The following is a 26,587-nucleotide window of genomic DNA, read 5'->3' as shown; positions in this document are numbered from 1 at the left end:
TCTGACGTTTTATGTCTAAGGTTCATAGAGGTTAACCTAAGATTAAAACATTTTATTCTTATGTGAACATATTTTCTATAAAAACAAAAATTAAGTGAAGAGTATATAGTAAAAACACGTCTATTATTTTTATATTACATTACATATAGCACTTAAATCGGAAAATGCTAACTATGTTAACATCGTCGTCAAAAATCAATAAAGAAACCGGTATGTCATTACCAAACAACCTAATATTATTTATTTATTTCAATCTGCCACTTAATAACCAGATCAATAGGTTCATATTACATTTAGTTTTCAGTTCTTGGGCACATTGATCGGCATCCCTGCTCATGATACGAGTATAATCATCGTCCAGACCATCTAATCTGGGCATGCTATTTAAAAAATATAACAGTTTGTAAATTTTTATTATATTCTCTTTTGATAAACTCACGTGAAAACTAAGCGCAGCATATCATGGAGCATGGAGTAGCCAGGAGGCAATAGCAGGCGCTTTGAGTCACATATAGTACGCAATATACACGACTTAACATCAATACCAAAACTGCAAAATAATATTACTTTGTCATACATATATTGAATATCTAATCGAAATCTTGATATACCTACAGAGAACTCAGTCCACTGAAGTGATCGAACAACTGTCTGCGATCACGATGTCCATGATAATGTATAGAATCAGATGGAGAAGATTTTTGAGGTCTGCTTGGTTTTCTTTTCCATTGATTCGACCAGTCTGCTGTCCATCTTGGAGCAGGTGTTGTCCATTTCGACCACTTGTTTTTATTACTCCACTTCATATTGGCAGTTGATGCCCATTTTTCACCATATTTTGCCCATTGCTGCCATTTATATGGATTGTTAGAGCCGTCCACATCAATCCGATGCGTCTTCAGTGTTTGAACTTGTAGTTTCTTTTTGGGCAATGACACCGCCTTGAAACGCCAATCTGTACCAGGTATATAGACAAACGTTTCTGATGGTTTTGGTTTTGGAGTTGTGTTTGGCAAGAAACGCTTCGGATATAGATCATCTCTGCTACCGGGAATGGGAAAGTAGACTGCTTCTTCCAGAACGAAGTTGACACCACGCGGATATGTTGAAATTAATCCTTTGCTAAAGTTGCAGGTAAATTTTAGAAATGAACCTGGTGGAAAAATGATTGCACGTTTCTTTCTACTGAAAACTCTCTCATAGGCAGGCTGAGTCAGTTCAGTCTTTGGAGATTGTTGAAATTCCCCCTTGACTTGAGCTGAGCAACAGTAAAAGTACATAAATCCGAGCACGAAGCATGTCAATGCCTATCACGAAATGATGCGAAAGCCTGACATGCATTTGGGATAAGTAGAAGTACTTTCTGTGAACAGAATAATTCAATATTTACTCAGTGCTTTTGGATTTGATTGATGTCTTGATTTATTGACTGTACTCATGAAGGTCCATTAGCCTATATACCCAATTTCTGAAGTTATTGTTGGGCATTTGTGTTAACAGACCGATCAGTTGAAATATTATATTCAAACCGTGTAGATCGGGCTTATAAAATGGACCCAAAAAAATTAACTTACCAAGTGCTTTTTTGTACTTATAAGCTGCAGTTCATCCAGCTCCTTACTATATCCGGCATCTTCTGATTTGGGCGTAAGCTGAAATTGCTTTTGTTAAATTAATTAAATTAAATAATTATTAACATCGATCTGACTATTTAGTTGACCTACTCGGTTTCGGTACCCGTTGCCGAGTATTATCCGGAACGTCGAATACTAATCGATTGGTGTTTTGCAGTCAGCTACTCTTTGCCCTACAATCTAACCTCGTTCTATAGTATACCCATTTGGCCGGGATTCGCCAATTATAAAACTAAACGTGATGTTCTTCAAACTGACGAAACAGATGTCAGTTTCTATACCAAGTATGGTTACAATACAAACGCAGCAACACATCCCAAAGATTTCTCAGCTGGTCAACTTTACGCTGCAATCGAAGATTCATTGTCTTCCTATGGATTCCATGACACTTGCCTTTTACGCAGTGTCTGTGAGCTGTCAAAGCATCCATTCGACGAACATAATCAACATATGTTGAGCGATATAATGAACTTTCTTTTAAGGTATGTCTCAAATACTAACCATCAAATACATATAGTTAAAAAAAATTCTATTCGGCAGTCCATCACAGCACGAAGGATTTCTGGAGAGTGAGCATGTCTATAAGCAAGCCTATGAGCAAGCTGAACTTGATGGATTTCTGGGCAAAAATTGTGCGCAGCTCTATTCTCATTGTAAACATGATGTCTTGCGACTTATCACAAATGTTATATTACCCAATTCATAAAATTCAGTTTATAAGACTCTCGTTTTTTCAATTTCTCCAAAAATAAATAGCGCCGAGCCTTATAATACTGATTGCTGATTTCTGAGTTGTTGTTGAAAAGTCTAAACGAATGAGTAAGCATCAGGTATGAGATGAATAGAAGAGACCCCGTGATGTAAACTGTAACATTCATGTGTTTCATTAGCAACTGATATTGTGATTTTAATTAACGCACTTCGTTGTCATCGCTTCGAGTTGTCTGACGTTCTAGTTGCTCTCACAACAAAATGTATCTTAAACGTGTGCACTACATCGGGGCTCTGCAGCTATTACTGCTTATAGTTGGGAGTCATGGGGAAATGCCACTGTTCTTTCCAGCATCATCAGTGCTGCAGGTTACCTCGTCGTTGTCGGTGCCAGTGGTAATACCCCAACGGAAACTATTCTGGGATTGGGGACTGCAGATGAACTACAATTTGCCCGCGCAGCCATCTAGCTTTTATGCGGCATCCATTTGGCCAGATGAGTTCGAGCGTCGCCACAAACGTCAATTGAGGAACGAAACACAGAAGTATATGCCTACTAACGGACTAACGAATATGCATCCCAATGACCTTACGGCGGGGGAGCTCTATGAGAGCATTGAAAATATGCTGACGCGGTACGGCATCGATGAGTCCTGTCTGTTGCGAAGTGTGTGCGAATTGGCCCGACATCCCTTCGATGATGGACACCAGAACATGCTAACAGCATTGTTGACCTTTACGTTAACGTAAGTGGCGTAGTATTCGTTTATTGCTTCTGAATGACTCGCACAAATACTCATCGTTCTTGTACATTTTCAGGCCATCGCTGCATGAGGCCTTTGCACCCAGTGAGACTGTGTATCGTGAAATCTAAGAGGAGGCAGAGCAACAGGGATTTCTGGGCGAAAATTGCGCAAAACTATATACCGAGTGTCCAGTGGACATTCTGGGCGGCATTAGCAAACTAATCAGCTAAAATAAAGTGCTTAAAGACTTTCCAATTTGCAATTATATTAACTGTGGCGCATGTGCCACCAATCAATGCTTAAGTCCATGACGCCTAATGAGCTTAGCTTCTGGTCATTGAAGACAATACAGTAAATAACTTGATGCCAACTAATGTATGTGATTTTAGCTTAATGGCCAGCAAAAATTTGCATGAATATTCTATTGGATTTCACTTCATGACATGCACATTGATCATAAAGCACTCGTAGTATTGTAACAAGTAATTAATGGAAGTATTTTATTACTTCATGGCAAACCACTTAACAGATTAACATGGTAGGATTTCAGGTTAAGACAGAGACTAGCATTGCTTCCTAGAAAGCCGTTTACTGTTTAATACATTTATTTACAAATATCTAACCAATAGATTCTTTTATAATCTTAAGATTCAACTGAGAACAGATAGATAAAGAAAATTTCATAATTAATAGTCTATTTAACATTTTAAACTAAAGAAGAAGCAACAAATTAAATATATTTAAAAATGTTTGGGTTTGCCTGAGTTATTTCAATCAATTGATTGCTTACTTTTAGTTGAAGTTTTTTATGAAACAACATTAATTGATGGATGCTGCTGCTTCTCAATGCCATGAAAACAAATAAATAAAACAATAATAATATCTAGGTACGACACATTTATTTCATCTCACTATTTTACTGAATATAGTTAACACATCCAGTTCACACTTAGGATAGGCTTTTTGACAATCACCGCCCATGAAACCTATTTTCTCAGCGCGTTCATAACGATGTTGATACAACTTTTCGTTTGGCCCAAAGCCTTCATGCTGCGAGGGTCTATAAAATCAATACAACAATCATTATGTATATATTTCCATTAATTCAATAAAAATCTACTTACGTTAGCAAAAAGGTGATGATTTTTACGATCAAGGTGAAGCTGTAGCTATGATCATCAGCTAAAGGATGCAGAGCTATTTCACATACACTGCGTAATAAGCAGGATTTATGAAAGCCATTCTCCTCTAATCTGCGCTCCAAGCCCGTGTACAACTCACCAGCAGTAAAATCATTAGGATGTATGCCATTTTCTGCCTCCATCAGCTCCTTGACTGTGCCAGTGAAACCATCTGTATGCCGCCTGCGACGCTCCAGGGCATTGGACCAAATGGTGGGATTATAGAATGAGGCGACATCATATGGCATGTTATAGTTCATTTGAAACCCCAAATCCATGAAGACCTTTCGAGCATCGGGTATATCGATTGGCACTGACATTGAAGATGTAAGCTGCAATATCGTTGATGCTGGATACAGTAAAAATCCTGTTGTGCCCGTCGTCAGGATCACTATAACCACGATGATCACAGTGAATATCCCGTTGATAGAGTTGCTGTTGTGCTGCTGTGGCCGTCGCATTTCGTTGTGAAGCATCTTAGAATTACGGTCTGTAGCACATGTTTGAACGCATTAATGTTCCGGGTTTCCATACTATTGATTTGTTTATTTGGGTCTTTAATTAAGCAGAACTGTTAATGAGTGAAGCATTTGCCATGCGTGAGCAGCAATTAGAACAACGAAAACTGCAGAACTAGGGCAAACATTATATATACGTACAACTTGGGAAACAATTCTAAACAAAAAACAATAGAAAGTTGGAGTGCTCTAATATAATGAGGTCCACGCGAAACTAGTTATACCCTACACCGCAAGAATGTAATTAATAACAATAATTACTTATTAATGCAGATTAAACAAATTTTTTCCCATAACCATATATAACGCTAAGCACTCTCTTCATTTAATGATCGCAGACATAAATACATAATACAAAAATATAATATATAAAATATAAATAGAAAATAGAAATATTTCCAATTACAAAGGTTTCCACAGTACTTAATGTTTGCATATATTGAATAGAAAAGTTTTAAGTCATTCATAACGTACAATAAATTAAACAGAAATGTAGTATAGTATATAGTATAAAAAAGACAAAATAAATAAAAATATGTCACTGTATCTTCTTATGTTAATTCCTTGATATTAAAGATTAATAATTCAATTCATAAATATGTGGTCATGAACGAACATATTTATCGTTGTGTCTTATTCTAAAAATTAAAATAAGCTTCCAAAAAAAATTAAAGTGTGATATATAATTATAATTAATAATTAATATCAAAGAAGATCCAATATATACATATATTTATTTATTTACACATCAGCAATTATTACTTTTAACTTAACTCCCAGTTCTCTTAGGAATTGCACAACCCGGTCATTTGCTGTGTAGCTCAACTGTCAATTTCTTCAACAAATAACTGTTGCGTGGCCTTTTACCATTCTATTCAGAGCTTTACGATTGTCAGCTACACATTAGTTTGCCAAGAGCACCAATGACAAGATGAACGAGAAAAATCAAGTCGTGCTACTGCTGGCAGTTGTCTTTGGCATTAGCCTGATAGCAGCGAATACCAACAGATTCGTACCCAATACCTTATCGACTGTCAGATCCGACAATGTAAGCCACGTACCGATCCTTCCAAAGCTAAATCGTGCCAAGCGTGTAGCTATTTACAATGGTCAAGGCGTTGTGAAGGTAAGTTATTAAATTACATATCGAAATAATAATTTAAAGTGTTTCTCGATTTTTCATCTAGTTTGTCGCTGGCGTAGCGCATCCCGTCAAGCAGGTAGACAAAGATCAATCATTTTGGTTCTTCTACAATGTACAAAATCAATGGATACCCACAACAATTCCCCTTTATTGGTGGAGTTTTTGGAATACTACAGCCTTTGTGAGCACAGCCCGTGAGTTGCGCAAAGGTTTGCAGTCTACAATACATCACGATTCTACACGAACTTGGCTCTACGATGCCATCGAAACGGGCATGGAACAGTAAGTCAAATATAATTTTAAAATTGTTCTCATTAAAATTACATATCCAATCTTCCGTAGTTTGCAGGGCAGCGAAAGTGGCACAACTTGCCTGCTGCGCAGTATATGCGAAATATCCCAACTGCCCTTCGATGATGTCAATATCTTTAGCGAGATTCTCAATGCAGTGCTGATGTAAGTACAAATTGTGCACTTTCAATAAATATAGAAATTAAAATCCAAGTACAACAGACCAACGATGGATAATGTGGCCGAAAAATACATAAATGCTAGAGACGCTGGTCGCGCTGGTGCCGATTGCATTAAAACTTACAACGAATGCAGCCCAAGGGTTTGGGACTTTTTAACGCACGTCACGAAAATATCTATCTGACAATCCAAAAAGTAAAGAAAATATATTATGTAACAACTTTAAAAGAAATGGCGTCATGTTTGTTTTTTTAAGAGGGTGTGTCATTGCCAAGCAAAACTAGGAAACCTCCGACACAGGCGGAAGCATTTTAACTTAATGATGCACAATATAGCGCGATCCCTTCCTGGGCTTGGCTGTGTCAGCAATACCATTGTTGGGCATCAACAATGCATCCACGATGGTCTAAACCTTCCTCATCTTCCTCATGGAGCGACGTCGCCACTCTGCCCAGGCCTCACAAACCATCGGTTTCTTCCAGCAAATGCATTCGCTCAATGGCAAAGCATTTGGCTTCATGCGAACACATTCAGAGAAGGCGGGATAAGGTGTCAACGGCTTGCTGCAGATCAGTGGTCTCTTTGTCTTCACACAGTCTGGCGGATTGCGCCCAGCTCTGTGGCAGCGTCTTTTGAAACGTGGACAATCCAACTTCTCCTTAACCGTGCAGTCAACTGGCTGTGGGCAGGCAGTTTTTGGCTTGTTACGTGTGCGACGTCTCAAAGGAGCAGCCTTGATATTCTCAAAGCAACAAATCTTCTTTTTCTTGATCTGCATGGGCGGACAGGCGACCCAGGTCTGCCAATACTTTCGCTTGGCCTTGTCCGATTCCACATAGTAGATGTCGTCGAAGCGCGGATTAAATGGACAATAGGGTGCATCCTCATCGCAGAATGGATTAAGCCAGATCGATGGCGGCTTTGTCATCTTAGCCTCGTTCACCTTGGGCTGGCGTACTAGCAAATTTTCTGGTCGTCCACATGGGAATTCAGAGAATTTACCCTGCTTGCACTTTTCTTTCTCAACATTGCCCTTCTTACATTTCTTTGACTTGAAACGTAGTGTAGTCGCGAGCTGAAGCTTATTCACTTGACCCAATATCGCAAAACGTCTTAAGACCGAGCTTAATCCAAGCATTTTTATGATTTATAAAAATTTAAATAAAAACCAAAAAGAAGAGAAAACCCAAAATTTATAAACAAGGAATTTTGAGAGTAAATTTTTAATTCCGAAAAGTTGAACCTCTTCTAAATCATTAAGTTCCCAACTGACGAAACATCTTACAGATTAGTTAAGACGTTGGCTTTGAATTAAAATTAAATGTTTACTTCGTTTTAGATGTTCGTGTGAGAAAGTCAAGCACCGAATATGGACAGCTAACTGCATAGGAACGAACACAATCCCTACCATTCATGCGATGTTGATACTTGTCATCGGCTACATCATCGGGAACGCTACAAACATCAAAATTATTTTAAGTCCTATAGACAGATTATCTGTCTTTGTCTTACGTGAGCACTATTCGTAATAGATCATCCATAAGGAAGCTAGTTTTGTGTTGCATATTAAACCTGGCTTGAAGCTCGCACATGGCCCGCTTTATGCAGGATCTAAAATCCAGTTGAAAGCTGAAAGACATTAGCTTATTAATTATCAATTACATCAATAGATATGAATATATTCCGGCTTACAAATTTCCCATTGCTTCCAGTTGGTCAAAGATTTCGCGTCTTTCCCTGTAGCCACGATTAAGCTTCCACCTGGGCACATCAGACCAAGAATCATATACCTCATTTTGAACATTAGATGAACGATGACGCTGCCAAGGCTCCTCCGTCAATTTCCAAGGGCTCTTATAAAATAAATCTTTATGCACACTGGGCTTAACATATCTAAGAAATTGTATATGAATAATTATTTATGTATGAGTATAGAATAATTATATGTATTACTTGACGTAGTTTCCGGCCCGGTAGGGACCTTCATAGTGAATACTTTGCCTGCTAAATGGATAAACATTATTATCGCCATAGCGATGCCATTGGCCTTCCCAACGTCGATTTGGTTTCATTGCTGCTGGTTTTTTAGTAGTAGGACCTATTAGAATGTTGGGACGCCAACCTTCGATCGTATCGGGCAAAGGAACATACATATCAAACTCGAGACTGTATTGCAGTCCGCTTGGCCGTCCACCCACAACAATTTTTGTTAGCGCGGCTGTAAGCAAAACTGCTGCCTTGTTCGGGAATATTAAAGCACGAACGCGACGCGATAATAAACTATCCTTATGAATCTCTATTTGATTGGATAAGGAAAGATCCACAAATATTAAAGCCAATAGAGGCAATATTATTATCTTAATCCCCATACTGACGTACTCAACGGACAAATCCAAACTGAAGGTCTTGCGGTGCTTCTAAAGAAATTAGTATCGACTGTCATGGATGCGCTAATTGGCTAACCTGGTGACCGACACAGACTCCAACAACATTACAACATCTGGAATACACATATGTACACATGTACAAAAACGTAGCCAGTTGTCGAATACAAAATCAAGTAAGCCGTTTGACATCTGAACGATACAAGTTTCTGGCTTTAACTCATTTACAAGCAGTTTTGTTAATTCTTTCGAGACAGACACACGTTTTGGCACTGAAAGAAATTGTATCATATAAGTAGCTCAATTTGGCAGCGTTAAACTGAAAATAGATAGATAAGTGTAAATATGGTTAAGGGTAACAATGGAACCAAAATGATGGTTAATCGCGTAATGGAGCTGCTAAATGCTAAGATCGCACGTGCCCAGACTAGACACGTTGCCAAGCGGATGCCTGTGGCAAGTCTGAATAGTCCCTACATGGATATCAACGCAATGCAGCGTGAACGCCAGAAGTGCCAAGCATATGATGCTAGTAAACGACTCTCTATGTGGGAACAGAAGCAAGATCAAGGAAATGAGGTGCAGGTCGGAGCTCGACTCGATCAGTCACATTACAAACACAGTGGACTTAAAAAGCGCATCTACGATTGCACTTGGGTTGATTTTCCAGTAAGACAACAAACTAAGCCTCAGCCAATTTTTATTCTCGATGAACACATTCCTGTCAGACGTAGGAATTGTGAAAACCGCCCGGAAACTGCAAAACCATGCGACGCTGAGGCTTCAGACTTCCTGAAGCAAATGTACAGTTCCGGCACTCAGAAGAATCGTAACCCACATCCCGATTGCTTAAATTCCAATCCAAAAGCTATACAAAAGAACTTCTGCGAAAAGAGGCTCAGCCCAAGACAATCGCGTTTCTATAACTGATGCCTAAAATTTATAGTAGTTTTTAAGTAAACTTTACATTGCATTGCATTGGACAAAATTGGATATTCTTTTGTTCACCAGAATTCATAGATTTTGCTTTTCAGCGAATGTTCTTTTAAATTTTACTCGTATTTTGAATTTGGATTATAATTGAATATATTGAAGTGCAAAGAAATTAATGCATAAAGAATATATATTAAAGGAAAATAATTAATAAAATATTTGTATTACACTATAAAATCCTATAAGTACTCGTATACCATCCTTACCGTATTTAATTTATATATAATTAGTTTTTCGAAAACACGAAACGTATAAATCTAAAGAAAGTTGATAGTCTTTAAGTTTGAAAGCTTCACCGGTCCGAAAAAAATATTTAAATATACAAAATTAACATACTAAAAATACATGCAAATTATACAATATAACAGAAAATATTTCTGACTGCCTACCAAAGCAATTAAGACTTATTCAAATTTTTCGAAATAAGGGGCCTGAAATAAAAAAAATCGAATATAAAGTAAATTTGATTCAAATATTTTGAATATTTATAATATAATAATATATTAATAATATATTAACTGCCAGTCGGTGACTCATTAGAGTATTTCAAGCTGTATTCGCGACACTGAACAAGCATACACTATATTTGTATATACATATTAAGTTTCCCAAAAATATGAAATCAAGTATGCCGTAATTTATTTGACATCTCAACATAACGAATTATTGGGACGACAGAATTTACTTTTAATAATTTTTTCAAGACAGACACACTTTTCGGAATCGTCGGCAAAGTTATAAAATACAATTTATAAATTTCATTTAGAGGTGGCTTTTTTTTTCGATGTTATAGAGAAACAGATCAACAAAAAAATGGTTAAAGTTAACAACGGAACCAAAATGATGGTTAATCGCGCCATTGAATTGCTGAATGCGAAGATTGCTCACGCCCAAACTCGACATATTGCCAAGCGGATGCCTATTGCACGCCTTAATCCATGCAACTTGGATCACAATGTGATGAGACGTGAGCGCCAGAAGTGTGAGAAATATGATAAAAGTAAACGACTCTCCATGTGGGAACAGAACAAGGCCGAAACTAATGAGACTCTGGATGCAGTACGTCTCGATCAATCGCACTACAAACACTGCCAAGTTAAAGATCGCAGTTATGATTGCACTTGGGTCGATTTCCCTCCCAAGAGAACCATCCAAACCTCAACCTGTTCTTATTGTAGAGGAGCACATTCCTTACAATCGTCGGAAGAGTGGACACCGGCCAGAAACAGCGAAACCTTGGGATGCTGAATCTTCCGACTTTTTAAAGCAATGGGACGGCGAAAACGTAGAGATTAACCGAAACAGATATTCCAAATCAGTGAATTCCAATCCCTCGGCTATAGAAAAACACTTCTCCGAGGTAAAAATTGGCCGAAAACAATTTCATTATTGACTAATTATTGAAACTAGTGTCCCAAAAAATTGTACTTAAATTTGACTACATACGTATATGGATTAAGTGAAAAATCAGATCAAGTCCGCCTCAAGGATTAGATATATAATAAAAACATTCGGGTCAAAATAAGATTAAAACGCAACGAAATTTATCTAATCTTCGTATTGTTTTGAAAATACAATAAAGTTTCTATTTTTTAATATACGTGTATATTTTTATACTATAAGATAAAATGATATAGGTATACAAATAATTTTAATATAATTTTTTAATTTTAAGATAAAATGATAAAATTTTATAATTTTGTACTCTCGGAAAAGGTCAACGCAAATCGAAATAAACGTATAGCAAGCGTAACTTTAAACGAAGGATCTTTGTTATTGCAGGTTTGGTTCCCATTAAAGAAAAACAAGTAATAAAGCTACAGTCGAGTGTACTCGACTGTGAGATACCCGCTACCCATTTTGAATAAAAGTAATATATTTTGCGGTATTCTCAAATTTACTGCAAAAATACTAAAAATATACCAAATGGTATATGTTGTATATCGATATAGTACCACATTCAAAATATACCTTAGACGGCACAATATACGAGATTGTCAGCCAAAGCAACTAAGACCCCTAGTAAGTAGACGTTTTTGCCCATACAAAAGTATTTCTTTAATAACTTTGACAATTTTTATCTGATCGACACAAATCAGGAATTATAACTACTATAGTTATTATTGTATGTACCAAAACTCGCAACTCTAGCTTTAAAATTACGCTTGTTATTCGATTTTTTTGATTTGCGGAGGCGGAAGTCGGCGTGGCAAAAATTTGAAACAAACTTGATCTGCATGCAAACATAACCAATGCTGTCGAAAAAAATGATAGCTCTATCTCTAATAGTCTCTGAGATCTATGTACCAACATAGATACGGACAGACTGACAGACACACAGACGGACAGACGGACATGGCTAGATCGTCTCGGCTGTTAACGCTGATCAAGAATATCTATAGGTACTTTATAGGGTCGGAGATGCCTCCTTCTACCTGTTACATACATTTCCTGTAGCCACAAAGTTATAATACTCTTCTACCCTATGGATAGCGGGTATAAAAAGTTATCTGAGATTTTTTTTAATTATATTAAATTAAATTATTTAACTAAATATATGAAGAGAAATTTTTAAACCAAAGCTAAGAGAATTAAAGTCATTGTTTATTTATAAAAGATATTTGAAATACAAAATTGTTGACATGGTAACTACAGCTTTGCCTTAATTGCCAAAATGGGATTACACGGAAATCGTTATTAAATTACAATGAGTTTTTTATTTCAAAATTAACTGCTCTCCCTTTTGGCATTGTCAAATCTATGTCGGCATAATGTTCAACATCCCGAAATGCATGACAATGTTCAACTTTCCGAAATGCATGATTTTTAATTGTGTACGAACTTTGGCCTCCCGCAAGCATGGTCCATTTCGTAAAGTGCCTCACTTGCCAATTAAGGGTCCAAGGGATTTTGATTACTGGAAACGTTTGAAACGCAAAGGACTCGGAAAAAAAGAGCATCGCAAGGAAAATACATACCGAACAAACGAATTGAGAAAATGTCGGCCACGGCCAGCGAAAAAGAAGTGTGAGGAACCGCCTATTAAAGATCAAGAAGAAGGCAAGAATCCAAAAAAATGTTAAACTAAAACAAGAAATATTGTTAAAATAAAGAATTTACCAAATGTTGCGGCATATACATGGATTTTAGAAATTTTTTTGAATTGGCGCCTTTATCTCAGTGCAAAGTAAAACTATCGATATTATAGGAATCATCACTGCCACAAACAGATGTTGCGCGCATTTTTACTCGAGTACTCATGCACCGATTGGTGCTAAAGAGTATCGTTTGCGAAAATCATCTGGATTTTGTTTTTCTTTGTGCGTGCGCGCGTTCAATTCGCCACTTTATGATGGCGTTGTTGAGAACATTTAGCTATGGTAGCATATTTCGACGCTTTGCGACCTCCAGTGGTTGTACCATCTACAGTCTCAGTTCTGGCCATGTTAAGTGCGGCGTATCCGTGATTCGTGTGTCGGGGCCACAAACAAAACAAGCGCTGCGTGCGCTTGTTAACAACACTGAATATGAACCAAAGCAGCGTCAAGCATATCTCAAATCCTTTTTTCATCCAGCCACCAAAGATGTTATAGACAAAGGACTCTTGCTTTGGTTTCCGGGTCCGGCGTCATTCACAGGCGAGGATGCTTGTGAGTTTCAAGTGCACGGCTCGTTGGCTGTTATTGCTGCCATGTTGGATGCACTTGGTCAAGTACCAGGACTGAGGCCAGCGCAGCCTGGAGAGTTCACAAAACGTGCCTTCTTTGGTGGGAAACTTGATCTTACAGAAGTCGAAGGATTAGCTGATTTAATACACGCTGAAACAGAAGCACAACGCAAGCAAGTGAGATTGAATTATTATAATTTTTAAATTCATCTCTACCATTTAATCTCCTGCAGGCTCTTTTACAAAGTACTGGCGCCTTGGCTCGACTCTACGACAACTGGCGCAAGCGTCTCATACGCTGTTGCGCCCATCTCGAGGCCTATATTGACTTTGCCGAAGAAGAGCAGATGGAAGGAGGCGTCATCTTGCAGCTAACTAAAGAGCTGAATGCCATTATGCGTGATATACGCTTGCATCTCAACGATCAGCGCCAGGGAGAATTGTTGCGAGACGGCGTACGCACTGTTATCATAGGTGCGCCGAATGTAGGCAAAAGCAGTCTTCTAAATCTGCTCTGCCAACGTTCAGTGTCCATTGTCACCGCACAAGCGGGTACAACACGTGACATCATCGAGACTACGCATAACTTTGGAGGCTATCCTGTGGTTTTTGCGGACACGGCAGGACTGCGCAAGCAAACTACAGACGCCATCGAAGTGGAGGGCATGGCAAGAGCTAAGCAGTGCTTAGCGCAGTCCGATCTGATACTCTTGCTTACCGATGCTCGACGCTTGCGTGAGGTAAACAGTAACGAAGCCTTACCCACGCACATCGAGAGCTATTTGCAGGAACTGGACATACCCCAGGAACTGTGCGACGGCAAGCGACTGCAATTGGTGGCCAATAAAACAGATACATTGACAGAGAAGGAATGTCAGAGCCTCAGTAAATTGGAGAATGTACTAACACTTTCGTGCCACAAACAGGATAATTTGCCACAGTTCCTGGGCTCATTGGAGCAGCTGCTGCAGCAGCTGTGTGGCACACCACAAGCAGAACATCCACGCATCACGCACATGCGTTACAGACAGCAATTGGAACGTTGCATTGAGCACATTGAGATATTTCTAAGAGATTACAAACCCGATGTCTACCCTGACATGGCCATAGCAGCGCAGCAGCTGCGTAAATCGATTCGCTGTATTGAACGCATCACTGGACATGTCAGTTGCGAAGATATACTCGACGTAGTGTTCAAAGATTTTTGTATTGGCAAATGACATGTATTCTAGTTTCTAAGTGTACATTTTTTGCAATATTATATTGATCATATAGACTGCTGAATAAACACGGAGCACGATTTTAAGCTCTGCTCTTTTTAGTTAAGTTTCATTATTAGAACACATCTAATTATTTTCATTAGCAAGTGCTGTGCAACCAACGAATTTCAAATTTCGATAATTAAAAGGTAAATGATTATTATTGTTATCGACATTAAGAAATTAATTCTATTTCAGCCTAAAAATTGTTTTAAGTTCTAGTCATTAGAAGAGAGTTTTAACAATAGTTTTTAATATCAATTAAATTATTTTGTTACTGCCTATTTTTTCATCAATTCCAGTTATGACAAAACTTTTCAAAAATTGCGCCAATTGCGAACGATTAATGAATTCTAATACGTGTAACCAAGCCACCAAATGTGTACGAGATATATTTTGGTATATTTTTCCACGTGAAATAGAATATTTTGCAATTGAATCTGCGGTCACGTTGTAGCGCTCACTAAGAAAAATGAAAAACATTACTTAAAAAAATTGCAAAATAACGTGGAGCAGGCAAACTTGGCAGCTAATTGGAAGACAAGGTGTTAACACGGTTGGGGTGTAGGTTCCGCGGAGGTGGTTTGTTGGTGTGTGCGTTGTTAAAGTAAGCGACAAAATGCCAGGCAAGGTGGGCGTCAAAATAAAGGCTGCGCGCAATCTGCCAGTGATGGACAAAAGCAGTGAGACAACCGACGCATTTGTGGAGATCAAGTTGGCCAACAAAGAGCACAAAACGGAGGTGTTCAAGAAAAGTCTCAATCCAACGTGGAACACTGATTGGTATTTATACACATGCAAACAAACAGATTTGATCATATACAATTTGTATACATAACTTTGTTATCAGGTTTCGCTTTGAGGTCGATGACGCTGAATTACAGGATGAGCCGTTGCAAATACGTCTGATGGACTATGATACATACTCGGCCAATGATGCCATAGGCAAGGTCAACATCAGCTTGAATCCTCTGTGCCTGGAGAGCTCTAGTCAGGCGGCCCACGGTAAGGGGACCGTGCTCTCCGGTTGGATTCCAGTATTCGATACCATGCACGGTATACGCGGTGAAATCAATGTCATTGTCAAGGTGGATCTCTTCTCCGATGTCAACAAATTCCGACAGAGCTCATGTGGCATACCATTCTTTCACTGTACGTACTTTTATGCAGTGTGCTAGCTGTTCAGCACCTTATTATATATTCTTCTGTGTTTAGCTCAATGTGTGCCATTTGGTTATCGAGCACAAGTTATCCATGGATTTGTCGAGGAGTTGGTGGTCAACGATGATCCCGAGTATCAGTGGATTGACAAAATACGCACACCACGCGCCTCCAATGAGGCTCGTCAGGTTGTCTTCCTCAAGCTCTCTGGTCAAGTGCAGCGCAAAATGGGTCTTAAGGCCATCAATATGGGCGCCAATGCAGTCATCGGTTACACACAGTGTTTTGATCTGGAAGGCGATGTTGGTGTTGTGGCCAGAGGCGTCGGTACAGCGGTTACACTTATAAAGGACACGACCAGCAGTCAGCCAAACAGCGCGGATGTTGCACTAATCGAAGAGTGAGTATTGCAAAAACATAATTAATATGGATCTCGTCATGGATATCTTGAATGGTTAGGATAATTAGGAAGTTATCTTTTAAAGTTCGGGACGTTTAGTCAATAGATTGAGGATGTTATTTTAAACAATACAGTTTATAAAAGAAACTAATGGGTTTAGAAAGTCAAAGAAATATTTTCGTAGCTCTCTACAATTAAATTGATAATATTTCTGTAGATTGTGCAAATTTATTTTATTTTCAAGATAAATTATATAATGTTAGAAATTCAATACACGATTGTTAGACTCTTCACTTTGGAAAATAGTATGTAAATACGGGGTACGAGATTAGAAGATATAAACATATTTAAATCTGCATTATACATTATTTAAAGGTACAAGAAAATATTGAAATTTATTAATCAGAAAGGAATTGAGCTGTAAATATTTTTGGCCGAATAAAATGTAAAGGGTATATTACAGTAAGAACAGTAAGGGCCATATTTGTTTCACTTTCGAAAAACAGCTTTAAGAAATTTTCAAGATTTCACAGCTGTAGTTTTTCTGAGATATTTGAATAGACAAAGGGCAAATCTCAATCAATGTTAGGTTGTATTAATTAATTATAATATATTAATAGGTATATAAAGTTACTTCATCGTTTATTAAGGTACAACATACTTTCAAAAAATGCTAAAGCCTAAAAGTAATTGTGTAACATGCCACCTTTCTTAATTAAAATAGTGAATCATACATATCCATGATGAGAACATAAAACTAAGGGAGTTTAAGATTGATTATTTGTAGGATACTTGAAGTTCTTGTCACATTGCCAACATGTTCTAAAGCGTTCTATTCTTTTCTCTTGAATGTTCTCCTTCAAATCGTTTAACGCGTATTCACGCATTCAAAACGCAACGATCGTTTAACTCTCTCATCTCTGTACAAAAACCAAACCAAAATTGACAAACTACCATATATATATATATATACATATATGCTCCTCCTTGTCGTATTTTCGTTATTGTATTGCACGCCTCAAAAAACAAATCAAATATCTGTTGTTGTTTTGTGTCGTACTATTTGTAACACATATGGTGATCCAAAATTAAACTCAACTCACACAACACCTTAAAAATTAGAGTGCAGAAGTATTTAGACTTTCTCAATTGCACCGGGGACAGTAGTGTCAGTTTACCGTTGTCTGGTCGCTCACCCCAGTATCGTCTCAATATCTATAAACAGCCAACGGCGAGTGTTAGTCCCAGCTCAGCGGCAGCAGCAGCAGCGGCGGCGGCAACAATGTTCTATTTGGAAAGCGGCAGCAGTGACACAGAGGATGCGGATGTTATGCAGAATCTCTTGCGACAGGAGGATGAGCGTGGCGAGAAAACACGAGAGAAGAAACTACGCCATCGTATGCGTCGCTTAACTTCCTCCTCGAGGAATGTTTTCAGCGAGAAATATGCAACACTTTTGCGTCGCATCGAACCCAAAATCCCAGAAAATGCCACGCAATCGTTGAGCAATATTTTCGGTGGCAGCGCATCGAGTAGCAAGCGACGACGTCGCTCCCGCTACTCGTTGAGCAAACGGGCTTCGCCGGCCATTTTGCGTTCCATAAGTGATGCCACTGGGGCTGGACCCAACATGTGTCAGCTGGCGGTGCCCCAGTATCAGGAGAACACACGTTCTGCACCGGATTTGGACGTTGATGTCTTTCAACGTAAGTCCAATTATTCTACCGACTCCAGCGAGTCGCTCTCAATAATTGAAACGCTTGCCACAGACCTTGATCGTGTAGCGACAGCAGCCGACACAACAACCACATCAAGTGACAGCGATGAGCATGACGATGATGATGATAGCAAGTTGCAGGACAATTGGATTAAGCCGGGCGAGACACGCAGCTGTGAGAATAGTCAATTGGACTTGACACCCAAACGACATACGCTGCTCGAGGATTTAAAGGGTTTCTCACGCCGTGTGCAGAAGCTGATGCATTTGTCACCAGCTGCCCATCAACCCAGTCAGACGCTGGCCAAGCGTTCGCTGTTGTTCGCCGCAGCTGCACTTCAGCCGACCATGGAGCGCAAATCGTATTATTGCTCACAGCCAGAGTTGCCCACAATTAGTGCCGATGATGCTTGTTGGCCGGGAGGCAATATTAATTTGAATGCGTCCGCTTCCATGCTGCAGCTGAATCACTTGCCCAGCTATGAGTCTAGCTTGCGTTTACAACGCAGTGCATCGTTAAGTCGTTTCGCAAGCGTTAGTTGTCTAGATGATGCAGCACCCATAGCACCAGCACCGCCTCAAACACAACCACCACAATTACCAGAACCAAAATCAGAAATAGAACAAGAACAAGACGTTGAAGAAATTGAAATCGAACTCGAATTAGAAACTGAACAGATCCAAAACAAAAATGCACCCGTCTTGTGCATTTGTCCCTCAACCCCAACGCCAACAGAATCCGATATCAGCTCCCAGACACAGCGTGCCTTTGATTTTTATGATCCTCCCGTTTTCAAGCTAGACCATGTTGTAAATATCTCTAATAGTACTAACCATAGTAATAACAATAATAAATCATCATTGCTTGCTCCATGCTATTCTGTTTCGCCATCTGCCATTCAAAATCCACCACGACAACGACCACTTCAACGACAACAACAACCAACCAAATGCTCAACTAGGTCCAGCAATGATCTGCAGCAACAGCAAATGCAGCAGCAGCAACAACAGTCGCCAGCTGCCCACGCCCAAGGTGGCGTCCTCATTCCCACAACGATTGCCACCCTTGAGAATAATGCGAATGCCAAAAAATTTGCATCGCCAGTGGGCAGCAATCGGTTGAAGCTCACGCCGAGTCCATCGAAAAGCGGAATATCGGGTGGCGCCAATGCGGACAGTGCATCCACATCTACTACATCGACGGCCACCACAATGGTGCCGGCCAAGGAGCTGGGCGAGATCTGTCGTCGCTCCTCTGACTCGGATTTGAGTGTGACGCCAAAAGGTATGTATGCTAGTTGCCCCCACTTTTCACTGTGTCTAGTCATTTATACTAAGCGTAGTCTAAGTAAGCTAAGCCTAAGCTATTACTACTACTATGATCATTATTTTCCGCGGCTTCTCGTTGTTTGAGCATATGTGTGTGTGTGTTACTACTCACAATAAAGTCTCATCCCGTTAACGTTCTCTCTTTGCGCCCGCTGCTCAACCAATCGCTATCAGGCATAGCCCAGACATTACTACATCGTAAGCGTAAGTAGTAGCTGTCTCTCTCTCAATCTCAATCTCTCGATGTATTTGTGTATCAGACTCTCCCTCTCTCTGTGTGCGAATGTGTGTGTTAATAGGGGGCGATGAGGGTGGGTGGTTTGGGTGATTGCCGCCTCGTTTAAGTGTTGTGAAATGCCTTACACTCTCTTGCTCTCTCTATCTCTCCTGTCTCTCTTTAGCCTAACCTGATATCCATTCCAATATAAACAAAAACATCGACATAACGCTCTATATGTCTATTTACCCGACTAGCTTGTAAGTTCTCAAAATAAATATTTATTTATATATTCATGCTTGTCGCGATGTCTATTGCTATACTATATATTAGATCATTACGACAAAAAACACTTGAAATTTGAATTATATCATATCAGCTCATCTTCAATGCGCATACATATCTAAGTAGTTAACTTTGAAAGAACAGCTATGTTTGCAGCCTTTTAAGATCATTCTGTGCTTATCATAATATCATATCTACTGTAAGGATTTGACTGAAGAACACAATACTCTATCGCCATCCTAAGATTAACTGAATTATTAATCTTGAAAACTTTCAGGAACTAATCTGATTTCTATAATTTGCTTAAAATTGTTATTTTCAAATATTCAATGGCCTGTTTCCATTTCAAAATTGTTCATCGTGGATAATGAAGTTTTAATCATACATTAATAGTTTAATAATAAATTAATGAATTTCGATAATAAATTGAATTTATACGAATGGAAACACGCCTCCTAATCGTATACAGTTTTATGGGAACTACAGTATATATATATATATATATAATGTCGTTTACAAACACATCTCTATCCTATCGGTGTATCCGCCTACCTAAGCCTAAGACTTTGACGTTGTATATCTGTCAATCCATCTTGGTAGATCTCAATATTGACCCACAAATAAATCATCTAGCTGATTTTTCCATTCATAGGCAACTCGATTTGTGTGGCCAGCGAACGTTTGGCGGCAGCAACGGCAATGATGCGCCTAACGACACCCACTGTGGGCAATAAGGCAACCGATAGTCTGGACATGCTGGAATATCCATTCTTAACCATGACCAAATATCCAACTGGGTTTATACTGCATCTGGGTGCTACTGTGGCTGCCCGTTCAGTCAAACTTCTGGAGCGAGTGCCAAATCCCGATGAGCCCGAGGTGCGTGATAGCTGGTGGACCGAGCTGCGTATGGAAATTCGTTCGCATGCAAGATCATTGGGCTGCAATGTGGTGCTGGGGTACGCCGAGTCCACAACCATATCGTAAGTAGTATATTTCATAGATATATGTGTGTTTATACGAATAGACTAACAAAATTAATTAAATTTCTTATTTGACGATCTATCAATATTGTTGTCACAATAATAATCAATTTTGCATAACAAATACATACATATATACATATGTATATGGTTATTATTATTTTTACATTTCATATATAAATTTACTAAAAGTATTGTTACTTGAAATTTACAATTTTTGTTGATGAAAAACAAAAAAAAAACTAACAAGTAAGAAAGTTACAGTCGAGTGTGCTCGACTGTGAGATACACGCTACACATTTTTAATAAAGGCAAAATATTGCGGTATCATTTTCAAAATATACCGAAAATACTAAAAAATACTAAAAATATACCAAACGGTATGTTTGGTATATCGATATAGTACACCTATTCAAAATATACCATAGACGGCACAATATACCAGATTGTCGGCCAAAGCAACTCAGACCCCTAGTAAGTAAGCGTTTTTGCCCATACAAAAGTATTTCTTTAATAACTTCCACAATTTTTATCTGATCGCAACCAAATTTTCAGAAATCATAAATACTATAGTAATTATTGTATATACCAAAATGCGTAACTCTAGCTTTTAAATTAGGCTTGTTATTCGATTATTCTGATTTTCGGGGGCGGAAGTGGGCGTGGCAAAAATTTGAAACAAACTTGATCTGCGTGCAAACATAACCAATGCTGTCGAAAAAAAATTATAGCTCTATGTCTTATAGTCTCTGAGATCTAGGTGTTCATACGGACGGACGGACAGACACACAGACGGACAGACGGACATGGCTATATCGTCTCGGCTGTTGACGCTGATCAAGAATATATATACTTTATAGGGTCGGAGATGCCTCCTTCTACCTGTTACATACATTTCCTGTCGGCACAAAGTTATAATACCCTTCTACCCTATGGGTAGCGGGTATAAAAATCATTGCCATTATAATTTTATTCAGAATAAAATAGTGATTACAGTTTCTTTATATTTTTAATGACAAGTGTAAACCATTTCTAACCGTTTGCTATTCTATTTTGTAGTGATGATGTTTGCGTCTTGTCTGCTACGGGCACCGCAGCTGTTATCAACATGGTCTTTAATCGTTCAGTGTCGCAAACTGACATCTTTGCCATTTCGAAACAAAGCAATACTGTGGCTGCCATGTCAAATTCGCTGGAGGAACGTGAACCAAACGGCAGCATAGGTGATGCGGCAACCTCTGGCAAAGACAACGGCTCCCTGGGCACATCGAATGGCTCGGCAGGGAAACGCTACGGCTTGCCGCCTCCGAATGCGCCACGCAACACTTGTGCGGTGTGTCATGTGCCCTATAATCTTAACTCGGTGCCATTCAATGTGAAGATGAAGAAGTGTGCTATCTGCCGAAAGGGTCGAGTGCCTGACGTGCTATTGGCCACACTGGAAGTGCCGGAATACGTGCAAGTCAGCGGACGCGGTTGTTTTATGCAAGCACAGGTGGTGCGCGCTAAAAGGGATTTGCGTGCCGAACTCAATGCCAAAGAAATATCCGATGGGCTTCCGTTCTTGGAGTACGAGCTGCATCGTGTGCTCATAAATAAGTTGAAGGCCAAGGGCATGAATGCCATATTTGGACTGCGCACCCAAGTGGCAATTGGGGAACGCATGATAGCATTAATAGCCACAGGCACAGCGCTGTTTTTAAGTGCACTGCCTGTTCCACAGGTGCCCAAAATTGTGGCCGGCAATTCGTGGACAGACAAGCAAAAACTCAATGAGCTGCAGAAGAAACTGCAGGAGACATTCGAGCGCAATCAGGAAATATATCAGTTGAAGAGCATGGATCCCGATTTGGCCAGCTCGAGTGGTGCTGCGGGCGATAAGCAATCAGATACGGATGACTCGGATGATGAGGAAATGAATGAAATTGATTTGAATTGCGGCAATAAAGAGTTGTGTGTGCTAGAGGTGGATGATATTGAGGATCTGGAGATTATATCGCTGCTGATGGAGCCGTATCCGCCTGAGGGCTTCCATGTGGTCAACACACAACAGGTGCCGGGCATGCTCGACTTGGATGCGGTGAAGAATCTACAGATGTTCACGCAAGTCTGGCGTGCACGCCTTGAAGTTGGACAAAATGTAAATGGTTTTCCCAAGCACTTTCAGCGGTAAGTTAAAGATCATTATAAAGATTTTAATAGTTGAAGTAACATATTTCCTCATTTCCCGAAAGGCTGCTGCAAACTATTTATTTCAAGCTGCGCACCATGATACCTTGTGCCATTTGCGATCTGCGCTTCCGACTGGATTTGCCCGAATCCGTAAGTAATTCAAGTGGAATAAAAACATATACATAGCTAACTTATTGCTTTGACAGGACCAAATCCAATTGCTGGTCACTGGCATGGCGATGGGATTGAGTGATGCCAATAAAGTGAAATACCGCCGTCGTGGAGCGCCCGCTGTGCAGCAAAATGGCTTCAACGATGCAGTAATGCAGGCGCAAACACAACCTGTATCCGCTGTACACGCAGCACAGTCGCAACCCGAGTTGAATGGCAAACGAATGCTGCAGGAAGAGGACTACATATTTCCGCTGGACGAGGATCAAGTTGTAGATACTCCAACGCCCACAAGCACAGCAATACCGCCCTTTGGCATGAGCTCATTTAAGCAACGTAAGACATCGCCATCTCGTCTGGGAAATCTGACCACAGCTTTGCCATCCGCCAAGTCGCTCAACATAGCGCCAGTGACGCGCACTCGCTATGTGAGTAAATTGAGAATAGAATTGTGTTTGTAATTCGCTAATTTGTATACTTCCACCAGTTTCCGCTACGAGATCGTTATGGTGTCGACCTAACGCCGCTTAGCTTTATACCCGGCGGTCGCATCGAAAAGTATTTGGGCAATCTAAACTTTTTCTTCATCAGAGAGAGCACTTCCATACGCGAGAATGGTGGCATTAGTGGATTTGTTCATGGCTTCATCACTGAGCTTTTAGCTGTGGTGCGTGCCCATATTGCTTCGCTGGGTGGCAATGCCATGGTCTCTTTCTACATAACCGAACTGATATTGTTCGATAATCAGCATAAAAATCAAGTAATGTATTGATATTTAAATATTTGAAGGGTCATCTTCAACTTTTTTTACTCTCTTTGCAGGGTCAGTGTCTGATTAGCATCGGTGGCGATGCGGTTTATGTGAGCTATTATGCCGATGACTGATATACACGTCTGCGGGGTATATAGCGCTTATTTTACGCCAATCGCCCTAAAAGTCTCTACTACTGAAATCAACTTCCTCTCTTACTTGTTCGCTCTCTCCCCCCCTCTCTATCAACATGATGACCTTTAATGACAAATGTGCTAGGCACAACCTAAACTTAAAAAAACTACTTACTTGTTATGTTGTACTTAAACAAAAGGCACAGTAACGAAAACAACAACTGAAATAGGGGCAGTAACTTGTACTTACAACTGTAGTGACTTATAGTCGAAGTCGGTATGCAATATTCGAACTGTGACGTTCTCCAACAAAATGTAGCGTGAATTTTTAGGTCTTGTTAATTGTTTGCTTAATATTTAGATTTTAGCTACGATTTGCGATTTGTACATAGTTGAAGTGTTTATTGAATTTACTATTTCCTCCCTTCAGATTACAAATAAATAATAATTGTTACCCCCTGTCAATGAGCTAATAACACATTACAATTTTGCCACAAATAACTTATGTAAAATATAATACATAATACATACATACTTAACACATGTTGAAAATATATGTACAATTGCTCAATTGGAATTCGATTTTTAGTTGGGTGTCGTTGAGAGTAGCACAAACATGACCCACAGATGCAGCAATGCCACATAGAGAATCATGCCAATACGCATCATGGGATAACGACGTAGAAACGCACCCACCCTTATGCCCACAGAGTCGGCATGACGCAGAGCACGCTTAAAACGACGGGCAACACGATTGTCAAAGGGACTTGGATGCATGAGTAGGGGAAACTGTGCCTTGACTGTGGAGAAAGAACGTTAATTGAATTACATTTCAATGATAAACAGAAATCTCTCAATGTCTACCATCATCTGTGCTGTTCGAGAGCAGCGTGCTGCGTGAACTGCCGCTGTTCCGTTGATGCCCCATCTCAATGGCATGCATGTTCTGTTGAATCTGTTGCTGCATATTCTCGTGCTGCAGGCGCAGTGCATTGCGTTCAGATGTGACGCGTTCCAGCAACCCTTGACGCTCGACCAGCGATTGTGTGAGTGCCTTAAGACGATTCTCGTAGTCAGTTTTAGCATTGGAAGCATCGGACTCGCTGAGTTGCTGGCGCTGCTGTTGCAATTGCTGCTCTTTCTCCTGCAATCGCGTGGCTGCCGAAGCCATTTGATTGCTCATCTGTTGGCGCAGCGACGATAACTCCTGGGTGAGCATGCGTTGCTCAGACTCGATGGCAACGTTGTGCTCCCGGGCCGTGCGCAACTCTTTGGCTAGAGTTTGTTCACGTTGACGGGCGACACCAATGTCCAGCTCATGTTGCCTCTCTTGGGCGATGTAGCCATCGAGCTGAAGACGCAGTGTCTGCTGCTCTTCGTTGGCATGCTGCAACTCCTGTTTTAGGGCGTCATATTCGATTTGCAAAAAGCGCGATTCGCTGTCCTTATTAGTCAACTCGGTGCCATCGCCTTCTTTTGTGGGATTCGCCTTCAGCTCGGCGATTAGCGCATCCTTGGCTTGCAGTGCTCGCTGTGCTTTGGTGCGATACTCTTGCAGCTCGGTGCGCTGTTGATCTGTTTCCTTGATCTGCATTTGTAGCTTCTGCGCTGTGCTCACGTACTCCTGCTGAAGCTTGGCCAGATTGGATTCCAATTCCGAGATGGAGTGCACATATGCCATGTGTGCTGATTGCGCCTCGTTCAAGTCATGCACAGCTTTATCACGCTCTTCTGACAATGTTTGTGTCAGGTGCTCCAGTTCTTGTGCGCGTTGCTTTAAACCCAAGTTCTCGCTGTCGCGATTGAGCTCCTCCAGACGCAGTCGCAACTCATCACGCTCTCCTGTGATTTCACTGAGTGCAATCTTGAATGCCGCCAACTCGTGTGTATCCATGTTGCTTCCAACGTCGCTGCCAATAGAAAAACTTGCTGAAGTAGGTAATTTTTGCCGCAGCTCCGTGGTCACTATATGAGCACCCTCGCTCTTGGCACTAGATGCACTATTGCCCACCATGGATAAGGTCATGGGAGTGCTGCTGTGGCTGCTGCTAGGGCGCTTAGCGGGAGATATTGCTGTTGTCAAGGATTGTGTGTTGCTGGTTAAACTTTTCTTCATTGCATCCAAATTGGGCGCAGCATCAGTGTGCAAAGCGGTAGCAGCATTTTGATCGATTTTATTCAATATATTCTCTGCCTTATCTGCCAATCCTGTTATCCATGACGACATTGTATAAACAGAAAAACAAATGGGAAAACAATTCTAATACGTGGAAAATGGTTTGTTTATGTCAAAACTAGTTCTGTTAAGTTTACATTAGCAGTGTTTTGCAAAACTAAAATTATCGATAACTTTTGATTTTCTTCATTTTAACAGTCATAAACACCCTGTGAACGGCAATGGTATATTATTTGATATATACTTGCTTGCATGGATGTGTGTTTCTAATATAATTATTTTTTTGTTCAAATACAGATTCTATGTAAAGGAAAGAAAGTTTTTTAATCTTCTTGAAGATTAAACAGATCACAAGCTGTTTTTATGTCAGTTAAGTAATCTTC

The 26,587-nt window shown here is 39.9% G+C and overlaps 11 protein-coding genes across 13 annotated transcripts; 6 read left to right on the top strand and 5 right to left on the bottom strand.

Moving 5' to 3' along the window:
• Positions 1 to 244: 244 nt before the first annotated feature.
• LOC132785584 (uncharacterized) lies at positions 245 to 1,299 on the bottom strand. Its single transcript, XM_060791737.1, is given in 4 exon segments — positions 245 to 380; positions 440 to 550; positions 616 to 1,244; positions 1,246 to 1,299. Coding segments are annotated over 4 exon segments (930 nt in total).
• Positions 1,300 to 1,602: 303 nt separating this feature from the next.
• LOC132784076 (uncharacterized) lies at positions 1,603 to 2,405 on the top strand (the record flags this gene model as incomplete). The annotated part of the gene is made up of 3 exons (XM_060789460.1): positions 1,603 to 1,647; positions 1,716 to 2,116; positions 2,175 to 2,405. Coding segments are annotated over 3 exons (612 nt in total), but the record flags the coding sequence as incomplete, so codon positions are not given.
• Positions 2,406 to 2,606: 201 nt separating this feature from the next.
• LOC132787505 (uncharacterized) lies at positions 2,607 to 3,313 on the top strand. The gene is made up of 2 exons (XM_060794574.1): positions 2,607 to 3,091; positions 3,165 to 3,313. The coding sequence occupies exons 1-2, from the start codon at positions 2,607 to 2,609 to the stop codon at positions 3,217 to 3,219; spliced, it is 540 nt and encodes a 179-aa protein (XP_060650557.1). The 3' UTR covers positions 3,220 to 3,313.
• A 677-nt stretch (positions 3,314 to 3,990) lies between these two features.
• Positions 3,991 to 4,740, bottom strand: LOC132787180 (uncharacterized). The gene is made up of 2 exons (XM_060794098.1): positions 4,216 to 4,740; positions 3,991 to 4,151 (listed from the first exon to the last, which is right to left on the bottom strand). The coding sequence occupies exons 1-2, from the start codon at positions 4,731 to 4,733 to the stop codon at positions 3,995 to 3,997; spliced, it is 675 nt and encodes a 224-aa protein (XP_060650081.1). The 5' UTR covers positions 4,734 to 4,740; the 3' UTR covers positions 3,991 to 3,994.
• A 970-nt stretch (positions 4,741 to 5,710) lies between these two features.
• LOC132786268 (uncharacterized) lies at positions 5,711 to 7,500 on the top strand. The gene is made up of 4 exons (XM_060792757.1): positions 5,711 to 5,916; positions 5,978 to 6,216; positions 6,277 to 6,390; positions 6,448 to 7,500. Exons 1-4 carry the CDS (start codon positions 5,722 to 5,724, stop codon positions 6,587 to 6,589), a joined length of 690 nt encoding a protein of 229 aa, XP_060648740.1. The 5' UTR covers positions 5,711 to 5,721; the 3' UTR covers positions 6,590 to 7,500.
• On the bottom strand, positions 6,587 to 7,667 carry LOC132786267 (uncharacterized). Its single transcript, XM_060792756.1, has one exon. It carries the CDS (start codon positions 7,541 to 7,543, stop codon positions 6,812 to 6,814), a length of 732 nt encoding a protein of 243 aa, XP_060648739.1. The 5' UTR covers positions 7,544 to 7,667; the 3' UTR covers positions 6,587 to 6,811.
• A 58-nt stretch (positions 7,668 to 7,725) lies between these two features.
• Positions 7,726 to 8,862, bottom strand: LOC132786265 (uncharacterized). 2 transcript variants are annotated; one of them, XM_060792755.1, is made up of 5 exons: positions 8,785 to 8,862; positions 8,359 to 8,701; positions 8,098 to 8,298; positions 7,918 to 8,034; positions 7,726 to 7,860 (listed from the first exon to the last, which is right to left on the bottom strand). In XM_060792755.1, exons 1-5 carry the CDS (start codon positions 8,846 to 8,848, stop codon positions 7,731 to 7,733), a joined length of 855 nt encoding a protein of 284 aa, XP_060648738.1. In that variant the 5' UTR covers positions 8,849 to 8,862; the 3' UTR covers positions 7,726 to 7,730. The 2 variants fall into 2 exon arrangements, with proteins under 2 accessions (XP_060648738.1, XP_060648737.1); XM_060792754.1 differs by having other exon boundaries at positions 8,359 to 8,808.
• Positions 8,863 to 9,029: 167 nt separating this feature from the next.
• LOC132786408 (uncharacterized) lies at positions 9,030 to 11,382 on the top strand. Its single transcript, XM_060792927.1, has one exon. The coding sequence runs from the start codon at positions 9,135 to 9,137 to the stop codon at positions 9,717 to 9,719; it is 585 nt and encodes a 194-aa protein (XP_060648910.1). The 5' UTR covers positions 9,030 to 9,134; the 3' UTR covers positions 9,720 to 11,382.
• Positions 11,383 to 13,047: 1,665 nt separating this feature from the next.
• On the top strand, positions 13,048 to 14,775 carry LOC132786297 (tRNA modification GTPase GTPBP3, mitochondrial). Its single transcript, XM_060792793.1, has 2 exons — positions 13,048 to 13,626; positions 13,683 to 14,775. The coding sequence occupies exons 1-2, from the start codon at positions 13,132 to 13,134 to the stop codon at positions 14,667 to 14,669; spliced, it is 1,482 nt and encodes a 493-aa protein (XP_060648776.1). The 5' UTR covers positions 13,048 to 13,131; the 3' UTR covers positions 14,670 to 14,775.
• Positions 14,776 to 15,136: 361 nt separating this feature from the next.
• On the top strand, positions 15,137 to 24,605 carry LOC132787463 (C2 domain-containing protein 5). Of its 2 annotated transcripts, XM_060794511.1 has the most exons (11): positions 15,137 to 15,491; positions 15,559 to 15,860; positions 15,924 to 16,269; positions 17,392 to 18,592; positions 18,689 to 19,271; positions 20,470 to 20,800; positions 21,860 to 22,969; positions 23,035 to 23,122; positions 23,179 to 23,571; positions 23,631 to 23,903; positions 23,966 to 24,605. In XM_060794511.1, exons 1-11 carry the CDS (start codon positions 15,328 to 15,330, stop codon positions 24,026 to 24,028), a joined length of 4,854 nt encoding a protein of 1,617 aa, XP_060650494.1. In that variant the 5' UTR covers positions 15,137 to 15,327; the 3' UTR covers positions 24,029 to 24,605. The 2 variants fall into 2 exon arrangements, with proteins under 2 accessions (XP_060650494.1, XP_060650493.1); XM_060794510.1 differs by lacking the exon at positions 17,392 to 18,592 and having other exon boundaries at positions 15,141 to 15,491; positions 18,949 to 19,271.
• On the bottom strand, positions 24,410 to 26,354 carry LOC132787465 (golgin-84). The gene is made up of 2 exons (XM_060794512.1): positions 24,893 to 26,354; positions 24,410 to 24,828 (listed from the first exon to the last, which is right to left on the bottom strand). The coding sequence occupies exons 1-2, from the start codon at positions 26,253 to 26,255 to the stop codon at positions 24,614 to 24,616; spliced, it is 1,578 nt and encodes a 525-aa protein (XP_060650495.1). The 5' UTR covers positions 26,256 to 26,354; the 3' UTR covers positions 24,410 to 24,613.
• Between the last annotated feature and the right edge of the window lie 233 nt (positions 26,355 to 26,587).

Source organism: Drosophila nasuta, chromosome 2R, assembly GCF_023558535.2.
Source record: "Drosophila nasuta strain 15112-1781.00 chromosome 2R, ASM2355853v1, whole genome shotgun sequence".
NCBI lineage: Eukaryota > Metazoa > Arthropoda > Insecta > Diptera > Drosophilidae > Drosophila > Drosophila nasuta.
This window is presented reverse-complemented; position numbering and strand designations above follow the sequence as displayed.